Source organism: Chaetodon auriga, chromosome 22 (assembly GCF_051107435.1).
Source record: "Chaetodon auriga isolate fChaAug3 chromosome 22, fChaAug3.hap1, whole genome shotgun sequence".
NCBI lineage: Eukaryota > Metazoa > Chordata > Actinopteri > Chaetodontiformes > Chaetodontidae > Chaetodon > Chaetodon auriga.
The window spans coordinates 6,770,745-6,781,081 of NC_135095.1; the positions used below are offsets into that span (position 1 = coordinate 6,770,745).

Here is a 10,337-nt window from a genome sequence, read left to right on the forward strand (position 1 = left end):
TCCCAGCTAAACCTACTGGGGGCTATACTATCGGACTACTGCCCCTTGAGGCACCAAGTGGTATTACGAGGCAGGACAGCCCAGGGCTAGCTAGTTAGCATACCAACTTTGGTCGATATCGCCGCAATACAACATATAGATGTCACTAACATATCGTCAAAAGTGTTATTTCTTAACACTCTGTTGATAATTGTAGTTAATTTTTGAATGTTTAAACGAAGACTCTTCTTCACATATTGCACCTTTAAGCAAAAAAAAACAAAAAAACAAAAAAAAAAAAACAAGGCTATGGGGTACTGTAACAATGAGTCGTTAAACCCACAGATGAGCTAGCATTGTTGCATTTCCAGCCCTTGTCTCAAAGTCGACGGGTTTCTTTTTTTTTTTCCAGGTTTTTGCCTGAAATACGATCATGCTTTGCTCTATGACATAAAATACATCGTCCCCCCCTACTGGTTGGAGAGCTATGTAGCAGCATTTCTAAATGCAATAATTACTAAATATGATGTATGCTGTATTACAACTACCCAATAAGATCTTTAAATGCCATGGTGACGTGTAACATTTCCTGAGGAAATTTCCATTTCAAATTAATTTCACATGTATTCGTTCATCACCTCAGTAGAAGAAAACATCCGATCTGTGCAGTGATGACGTGCCTGTAACACTGTCTAAATTAACGCATGAAACAAACAGAAGTGTCTTAATTCTATCATATTTTTCAGATTATCGTTACTCATTTTAATTACATTCTCGTTGCACCTTCTTCTCCTGCAGTTTCTTAACGGCACCTGACTGGAGATTAGCACCACCAACTGTTTGTCTTAATGTTCTCAACTCTTAATACATGCATTCCTTTGCATTTTCTTTTGCCAATTTCCTCAATATTTGTTAAAAATTTCTGCTAAATTTGGATCAAAACTTGGCTACTTTAAACTTGGCAGCTCTGTCATTGATATCTGCTGTTCACAGTAGTTTTTTTTTTCTGAACTATTTTTAGTTGTGTGATTAAGAACTTTCGTGCCATTTGGTTTTCCAGAAGAAGTGACACTGTCATGTGTCACTACATGTTAAACTTAGTAATAATATTCATTAATCACCAAAATGGCCAGGCGCTCCATCATAACCTGCCCTCACTTGGCTTCTGTCACTAAGCAATGACGCAGGAATCAGACTGTTTCTTTGCCGTCTGGGGTGGTGGGGAAGCTGCAGGCTGTGTGGGCTGGAATCGGTAAGAGCTTGTGCTGGACGAGTAAGACACTGTACTGGGCCGGGGTGTGGCTACGATGGGTTGATGAAATGATGCGATAGGTTGGTATGAGGTTGTGCGGGATGGATAAACTGATACACTGGGTTGGGGAGCTGGTCTCGGTGCCGGTACTGGTTTTGGTGCCGGTACAGATGCAGCACCATATAAGTCAACGAGCGGGTGCGTGGCCTTGTACTGCAGCAGGTACTCGGGATAGATCTGGTGCTTCTCAAACACAACATAGATAGAAGGGTTCATAATGTCATCCACGCAGCTGTCAAAGAAGTTTATGTCCCCGCCATCCTTGGAAGGAGGCCTGCGGTATTCAGGGGACCCTTTGGTATAGTCTCCCACCAGCAGCCGTGAGATGAACATGGATTTGACATCAGAGTCGCCGGTGTAGTTGTGGGAGTATTTTGCATCCCGGGCAAAGTAGCTACCTGGGTTTGGACAGAGAGAGATTTCAGAATTTTTGTTTTATTGTAAGACGCTCTGGCGTAAATGGAGTAAATTTTTTACTTCAACACAGCTGCACGTCTTTTGAAATCACATCAGTAACAGCCCAGAGTGAATCTTTCTCCTACTCACCTTTGCCAAAAGCAGTTCCGTGAGTTCCACAGATTCTCCAGTCAAAGTTGGTGTGGCAGATGACGTCCACGTATTTCGAGTCAGTGCCATGAAAAAGCCTTTTTTCTGTCACGTTGCGTACACCGTTGTTGTTCTTCATCTGAGTTTTCTGCCTTTATTTAGCAACAAGAAATCCGAAAACGTCAATCAAGCTGATGTATTTCAGAATGCGTGCTAACATACAGTGAGACTATGTAAATTTGCTAAACACCGGCCGCTGTGGACGCATGTGACTATTATGGGATACATTTGAAAAAATGAGAACAAAACAGTAGAACAAGCAGAAGAACGTCACAAAGCATCATTTGTAAGAGAAAGACTATTTCCTCTTCAAGAAGTCACACTGTCTTGCTTTAGATACAATGAGAATCAAGCTAAGAAAATATCAGATGCATGGGTGAACAGGTCTCCAGACCAAACACGTGATAATCACATACGTACCACTGAAAGACTTCCCAAAGACCTTTGTTCTGGATCCTCTCGATTTTGACAATGTCAAAGCCTCTCATGGTTTTACAGAAAAGCGCTTCAATCTCCTTATATTCATCTGAGGAGCGCTGGAGGGAGACTCGCTAGAAAGACAGAGCAAGGAGAAAAGAAATGATTTCTCCATTGCGACAAGGGCTAATTCTCTGAAAAATCACACACAATTAACTTGCGACACCTGACCAGTGAACAATCAGCTGACAGTCAAGTCACCTCGCATCACTGCCCGTTTCCAAATTTAGTGAACGTGTTAAGGAGAAGCCTTGGAAGGTCATATCTTTGTCCAATCGCGTTGCTTTTAGTTGCAAAGCATCTCATTGTCTCTTTGTTACTCACTAACTCCCCAGCTGCAGCTTCTCCAAATGGGGGCACTGCCTCAGTCTGATCACATCCTGTCAACTGCAGCTAATGAGTGCTAGAAATTCAGGTGTGGCTTTTACCATAGCTTCATAGGTTCTAATTACAGCTGTAAATGTTTTTGCCGGCTGGCGGGACAGGTTGGACGGGAACTGTTCTTTGGCTGTGCCCATAGATGAGGTTAGCCTGGTTTCAGGTGCTTCATGTCAGTAACACAGTGTGCTCATTTTTCTCCGCTGTCTTTTTTATCCAATGTTGCTCAAACAGGAGAGAATGTTTGTATTTATTGGGGAATATTTTCTGCAGTGGACTAATACAGATTTTGTGGGATTGTATGTGGGACTGACTCAGTGTCATGTCCACAGCAATGAAGGAACATGTCACCCAGTGTGACAGTGTGGCTCAATGACGAGTTTACAGTCATTTTTGGATAGTAATGTAGCTCTATGGCAGAAAGAATAAGAATTATCAGTTCATGACAGCACACTACTCTTTATCACCGCTGACAAGGACACAGCCTGAGTTCATGGTGCCCTGCTACACACAGCTTCTAAACAAACCTCTGCATGAAGGTTAGCTGAAACAGCAGAGGTGCTTATCGTGCAGACTGAAGGTGGGTGTTTATAGTCATACCTTCGATCCTGTTTGAGGGATCTGTGTCTTGTCCCAGTGGTCTGGTACTGCGCTGAAATTTGCTCCACCGAGAGGCCTTCTGTGGTCAGAAAACAAACAGGCGTTACGACTGATTAAAAGGTTTTTAAAGGTGGGAAACAGAAGTGGGATCAACATAGCATATCTGGGATGTCACACCTCACTCTCCTTGTTTGGACATCAGCCGCAGAGACAAACCGGGGCCGTCTCCTCACAACCCTCTTAGTGTGATACTGCTTGTTTGCTTGTATCATGTCTGAGGAGACACAAAGGGGCATGTTTACGATGCCGCTTTAACATTTCACTGTCAACACAGAGATCACTTGCATAATCTTTGTTTACCCTGGAAACTGAGTGAATACGACTGTGAACCGGCCACGAACTCCACCACGTCTTTGTCATTGTCCAGAAACTTCTGCTCCAGCTTCGAGCTGTCCATGTCTGCTGGTTTGTGTCCACCATCCTGCCACACAAGACACATACGTCTCTTCTTACCTCACAACATATTTGACATGGTAGGCGACCAATCAGGAGCCAGTTGGAATGACATGCAAAGATATTATTGCACAAAACTTCTATTCAGTTCCTATTTGTTGTGGTGAGGAACAATGTGAGCATGCAGCCTGGTCCAGGATTAGATTTCCATCAGTTTCATGCTGTGTTCACATGCTTCTCTGGAAGTCTGAAGTGTTTTTCTTGCCGGAAGTGTAAACCAAAAGATAAACTAAGAAGCTTGAAAGATGGCCAAGGCAGCTTCACCACACACACAAACTTTCTTAACTCAGTAGTCCAATATGAGCACGACAAATTCAAATTTATGCAATCTGACAACAATCTCTGCTGCTGCTAATCTCTCTCCTCGGAGATGCTGCCACACAGCCTGTGCACAGCGTGGCAGCGTCTCTGCCTCTTTTGATATTTTTATGCGGATGTTGAGCCATAAATGATCAGATTAAAACTTAAATGATGTGCATGGGCAGCAGCTTAAGCAACAGAATACAGCGGGGGGGAAAAAGATACGTCGACTATAAACATAAAACGGATAAAAGAGGATATAAAGAGTTTCAGGGTTATGTAAACACATGTAGTCGTCAGTTCAGCGCAGGTTTAGTAGACCACGAGTGGGAGAGATTAAGTGGGAAGTTGTATCCTGTTGTGATTTGAGTTTTTATATTTCTGTCCTTTGAAAAGGCAGAATGTGAGACTGCTGCTTATGACGACTGTCAGAGTCCACATGGACCACAGCCAGCGAAGCTCAGGTAGCCGACGATTGCATCAGAAGGCCGGTACCACATTAGAAATTTCACTTCAGAGCAAAGCTTGGACGGCCTCGCTTCTCTCTCATCGTGTGCAACATTTACTGGAGTGAGTCTGCTGCCCTGACTTGTTGTCTCTACAGCCGCATTTAAGGTTGTGGTGCGGCTACGAAATGTCACTGAAATGGAGGTAAAGTGGCCATTTTTAGCCCGAGTCAGCTCCACTAGCTTCGCTTGCCGAGGCATGTTGTCAGTGTGCATATCTTCAATGAAACTGTTGGCTGCTGCTGCTGCTGCTTCTGTTTTTTTCACGCTGCTCCACTGTTTGCTTACACACACTGCTTTCTGGTAGGAACTGTTTTAATGTTGCAACAAGGAAGACTGTTATTTGAGAGTAATGTCCAGATAATGCGTATGCACTGCATGGTTGCAATGTCAAATGTTGCAGATTGGGGAAACTGGGACATCCCTATTTCAGCATCCTTATCATGTACCATATCAAAGGTCATGAAAAACAGCACATAACGCCTAATGTAATGAAAAATGATCTATTAAGATTGTATTAGCCGTTGTTTGACACTGTAAACACTGAAATTTCAGTTAGCAAGATGATGCTTACACATCCAAACGGTCAGTTACCAATAATGGCGTTCATTTGCAGTTGTTTTTGGCTTTAGAACAACAAGGCTGAGTCCAGTTACTCACAGGTGAAGCGTACATGTTCCACCTTCCGAACTCATCCTCCCAGTACCAGACCCACTCAGTGGTGAGGATGAAGTTTGGCTCAAGCAGAGAGTTAATGGTGGAGAGTCGTCGCACTTTGTTCGGTCCGCAGGTCATCGTGTCAAAATGCACACTTGGATTGGTGTTGCTAAAGACAGGGAGACGAGGAACCATTAATTATACAATTAATCTGTTGCGTGAGACCGATATATTAGTTTGCTTACACATCAGACCAATATTGCTGTTTTGCAAATCCACTGATGGCCCGGATGATGTTTCAAAAGCCTTCACAATCCTCCAGAGTAGTGGACTGGCTTTACTGTAGGCCAGAGATTGAGTCTAACATCTTCCCAGATCTACAGAACTACAATGCCATTCTATGTCAGTAGAGAGTACCTGTATGTGTTTTTAGGGTCACAGTAGTCCTTCTCAATCGACTCATTATCAGGCATGGCGGTCCACTGATCATCCGCTCTGATCTCCCACCTGTACGGCATCTTGTCATGAGCTTTAAAGCATCGCTCTGTGAACGCATCAGCCGTGAGACAGGGTTAATGCCGCCAACTGAAAACCGATGCAATGACTGCTCTGAAGTGCACAAAGTAATTACTGCTAAGATAACTGCGACTCACCCCCATGGATACAGTGTCCTTTGATGAAGTACATGCATATCTCCGTTTTGTCTAAAGGAAACACACAAAAAAGCATGCTTTAGAGTGTTGTTTTGCTGGTTTCACACAGCTCTTTCACAATATTGTTTCACTGAAAGCGTTTGCAGCTGCTCTACTTTACCTCTGACAGGCTTCTGCCCTTTTCCTCTGTTCGGCCCATCATCGGGGTCGTTGACGGCAGTGAAGATGTCACTAGTGGAACGGGTTTCTTTCAGCTTCTGAGGGTAGCCCCTGTTTCCCCTGTTGCCACGTTTGCCACCTCTCCCTCTCACAGCTGTTGAAGGTTTACTCAGATTTGATGTTTGCTTTATGCTCTGACCATCGTCGCTGCTCACGTTGCAGTCACTGTAGCGTTCTTCTGGACAACCGTAGCGGTCACATAAGTCAGGGGCGGCAGTGGGGATTTCAGTAGTGCTAGTGCTAAAGTGTCGTCGCTGCTGACCGTGGCCCAGTTTTCCTCTGTATCCTCTGTTGCCTCTGTTGCCCCCATCGCCGCTTCTGTCAGTGTACTTCAAAGCCTGTATATTTGCATAAACTGACTTCAAGGTGCGAAAGAGATCTTCAGGCACGCCTTTATCACGCAGGCTTTTCAAAGGCTGTGGAGCATTAAAATCGTGAACCCTGTTGCAGCTACATTCACGGTTCAGGTACTTCTCACAGATGTGCATTCTCTTGCAGCTATGACCATCCTGGCATCGGCCAAACTCCCCGTCACCATTGTTGTAATCGTAGCATATCTGGTACAGGGAGAAAAGGTGGTTACAATTAAGCAAAGGAAAAAAGCAAAGAAAAATGGTGAGAAAACCACAAAGGAGGCGGCGGCGATGCTGAACGACTCCTTTAAGATGAGGCTTACAGGTGGCAGGAGCCTGTCGTCGCTCTGCAGCAGCAGCGTGCACAGCTCCGCCCTGCTCAGACTCTCCAGCCCGTGCTCTCTCAGCACCCTCAGATTGTGTTCAGAGTCCAGCGCGTGGGAGAAGATGCATCCTTTCCTGTCATCAAAGAACACAAAACACGCAAAGTTTGGTCAGGACTATTGAGCTTTACATGTACGGTAGCTCAGGAAGAATGGCGTTGCATGGCGTTTTGTAACTGATGTGATGCGTTACTGTTTTCAAGGTCATAAATGACAGACATAAATGAACCAAACCAGTCGCAGTGTTTTATACTTGACTGATACCACAGTTATCTACAGTTACCTGTTCAGAGGGCTAAAGGTCACCACACAGCGAGCAAAATATCTGACTTGCTGTCATTGACTACTGTCGAAAGAAAGTAGAAAAGTATCTTGAATTTGTCTCTAATCGTTATTAGAAGACTGACACCATTCCCACGTTTGTATGGCAAATATGCAGCTAGAATCAGCAGCCAGTTAGCTTAGCTTAGCATAAAGGCTGAAAACAGGAGCCCACACTGCCCTGCAATGGCAGGGAGTGGTAACTACAGAAGCAGTAAATCTGAGAAAAAAGGGTTTAAAGTTTTCAAGTTGGATGACTAAAAGAACCACTGCCATTGAACCCACACAATATCTGAAACATGCTTTTTTTTTGACTTTGTAGGGCTGTACACTGTGAGACTTTTACACTTCCGTTTCACTGTGCCATAGCTTTCTGCTGATTGGTGCGCTTTAAAGGGAAGGTAACCTTTGGATGAAGTCAAGCAGTGTGTTTCCTTTTTCGGCCTTTGAGCCAAGATAACTGTTAGCTTCAAATTTATCGTACAGACCAGTGTAAAAGTGGCATCAATCTTATCCTCTAACTCTGCCAGAAGTGAGTAGTCTAAGCAATTTTCCCAAAATGTCAAGCTATTACTCAAACAGCATTAGTCTAACTATAAATCTGCCTAAAGAAACACTTCAGCTGTTCGAGGTGTTAAATAAGCCTGTAAAGAAAAAAAAAGTCGTATTCACTTGAGGCTTTTTTTTTTTTTTTTTTTTGACAGAGCCGCAGGTGAATATCAACTCGCGCATGAAGCAACAGACTTCGCCAATAGTACGTGAATGCACCATGCCTGTCAAGGCCTTTAAATTTCACTGTATCACCGCAACCATCCTGTCACACCATCGTTTACACTGAACAGCTTTACTCTCACGCAGAAAATGCTGAAAATTAAGGTCTCTTTAGATCATTTTGGACAGCTCGGAGGGCTGTGAGGCCAGCCCAGCACCATGACCCTCAGACACAAAGGTTACCTCACGACTCCCTTCAGGCCTCGAAATTTAAGGAAACACAGTTCTTACCTGGTCAGGGTGAACTGACAGGATCCGCTGAGGAGGATGTTTTTACACAGGTGCAGCCCCCTGCATGCTCCCTGGCACGCTTTGTTTCGGCAGAGCCTCAGATTAGTCCTGGCCACCACCTTCGGCTGCCCGAAAGGGCAGCACGAAATAAATTTCTCTCCGTTACAAATAATTTCCGAAACATCCGCTGAATCGCCAAAAACGAGATTAAACACCAAATAATCAGTGTCGACTGATCCTTGATTGGCGCAGATGAACTTCAGTATTTCAGTCTCCATCACTGACGATCTGCTTTCTTTTCCTCCACCGGCCACAATGATTGTGGCTGCTGACCTGCTCAGGCTACTAAAGTTCGGTATCTTTTCCGGAGATTGGAAACCGAAACTTAACTATCTTTAGCAGGAGTTAAGGGTGTAACGCCGCCGTTCGCCACTTGGGGGCGACCTCGTGTTATATGACCTCATATGATTCATATGAAGAGAGGAGATCTCCGTCAGCTGTGGAGAAACTGATCTTGAGTTCTCGATCCTGAACAGTAAAGACACATGAAAATATGGAAATAATACTATGTAAATGATACATGTGAGAAAATGTTCTGTTTCAGACAGAGTGAAACTGAAATGACGCTGCAAACAATCATTTGGTGTCATACTTACTCATTCCAAGTTCAGTGATTCATTCTGCCACTGAGGACAGGCCACCAGCTGGTTCTGATTGTTTGACTTCTGATTGTCTGAATCTGCATTTTATGAGTCTGACTATCAGCAAATAAGTCTGATTACTGTGTACAGTAGGTGTGTAAGATTACAGTTGCCCCTTGCAGTCTGATTATTGTAATGTCTAAAAAATTGTCGAGCGCAATCTCGTCTGCATTTCCTTGGATTTTCAGAAAAACACTGAAATTCAGTTCTGCATATTTACTGTTATACTCTGTCAAAATGAGGATTGCTTTGTCAAATTGCCTCATTTCAGCTTCACAGGAAAGAACTAAAAGACAACAGTGTCTTAACCCGGTTCCCAGTTCAAAAATACTACGTGGTAAAAACAAGTCCTAATTACATCCACTGTGATGAAATTCTGCAAGTCATAAAATAAAATGAAAGAACATAAAATATGCAAGTCCAATCATTTAGCAGGTCTCAGTCTGCAGCATCAGGATGAACGTTCATCATCCCTCAGCTTCACTCATCTGCATTTGCTCGTTAACTTGCAGCACATTTCCCATCAGCCTCATTGCTTCCCGTCCCCCTCTCCCCGAGGAGAATATACATGTCGGAAGTGATTTTTCCATAATTTTTTGCCTTTCTCTTCTCACACCATCTGCTGCCACTCGAAACTCTGAAGCATTCAATCCAGATTCACTGTCAAATCGGACCTGGAGGTTCACAAACAATGTGGTATTTCCACGGTCCAGTAATCTAAGATGCATACCAGGTTATCAAGGGGGTCCAGGCTGGGGACTTTAATCACACATCAGATGCTTCCATGCTTTCCATCCTTTCTCTCCATTTCTTCCTCCTCCGCCATTAAAAGACCAAATGAGGGAATGTCCCTTGAAAGAATAGTGACCATTACTTCAGAGAGCGTCTGGAGAATCCCTCTCAGGAGCACTGAAGCCGTTCTGTTCCAAAGACATTTTATGTTGTTTTCTTTTTCCTCACTCATCATGGTTGAGGTTAGTTCATTTAGCTCTGTGCACCATCTGTGAAAGGAAACTGGAGTACTGGACGAAGCTAAGGACCTCAGATGGTCCATGGACCTCACACTGACAACCTCTTTATGGCTATATGCCTTTTCACATAACGCTATTATAATTGAGCATTGAGTATATTTCTATTTTTTTCTTCCATGCTATACAACATGCAACAATAATCTCCTTTTATCACATGGTATTCTTTTATTAGCCTATACTACATCTACATCATTTTTGTACTACATCTCTGCAGTGGAAGTCACTTGAAAGTGACCTTATAATACTTTGTGCATTTGGTTTGTAAACACTAGGCTGTTGACAAGCTACTATATATGATGTCTGAGCAGTCCCATCTGTTGTACTTACACCAGCACATGTTGTATAT

At 43.6% G+C, this 10,337-nt stretch overlaps 1 protein-coding gene across 1 annotated transcript; it reads right to left on the reverse strand.

Annotated features, from left to right (window-relative positions):
• Positions 1-446: 446 nt before the first annotated feature.
• LOC143315288 (protein mono-ADP-ribosyltransferase PARP12) lies at positions 447-8,609 on the reverse strand. The gene is made up of 12 exons (XM_076722913.1): positions 8,260-8,609; positions 6,877-7,012; positions 6,142-6,757; positions 5,982-6,032; positions 5,746-5,872; positions 5,332-5,497; positions 3,713-3,833; positions 3,530-3,626; positions 3,353-3,431; positions 2,318-2,448; positions 1,838-1,989; positions 447-1,689 (listed from the first exon to the last, which is right to left on the reverse strand). Exons 1-12 carry the CDS (start codon positions 8,535-8,537, stop codon positions 1,151-1,153), a joined length of 2,493 nt encoding a protein of 830 aa, XP_076579028.1. The 5' UTR covers positions 8,538-8,609; the 3' UTR covers positions 447-1,150.
• Between the last annotated feature and the right edge of the window lie 1,728 nt (positions 8,610-10,337).

Bases quoted from the DNA above. Each gene is read 5' to 3' on its own strand.
- LOC143315288 (XM_076722913.1), bottom strand. From the start codon at position 8,537: ATGGAGACTGAAATACTGAAGTTCATCTGCGCCAATCAAGGATCAGTC. The intron at 6,758-6,876 runs GTAAGCCTCATC...TCCCTGTACCAG, and splicing joins ACGACAGGCTCCTGCCACCT to ATATGCTACGATTACAACAA. The intron at 5,873-5,981 runs GTGAGTCGCAGT...ATGCGTTCACAG, and splicing joins AGGACACTGTATCCATGGGG to AGCGATGCTTTAAAGCTCAT.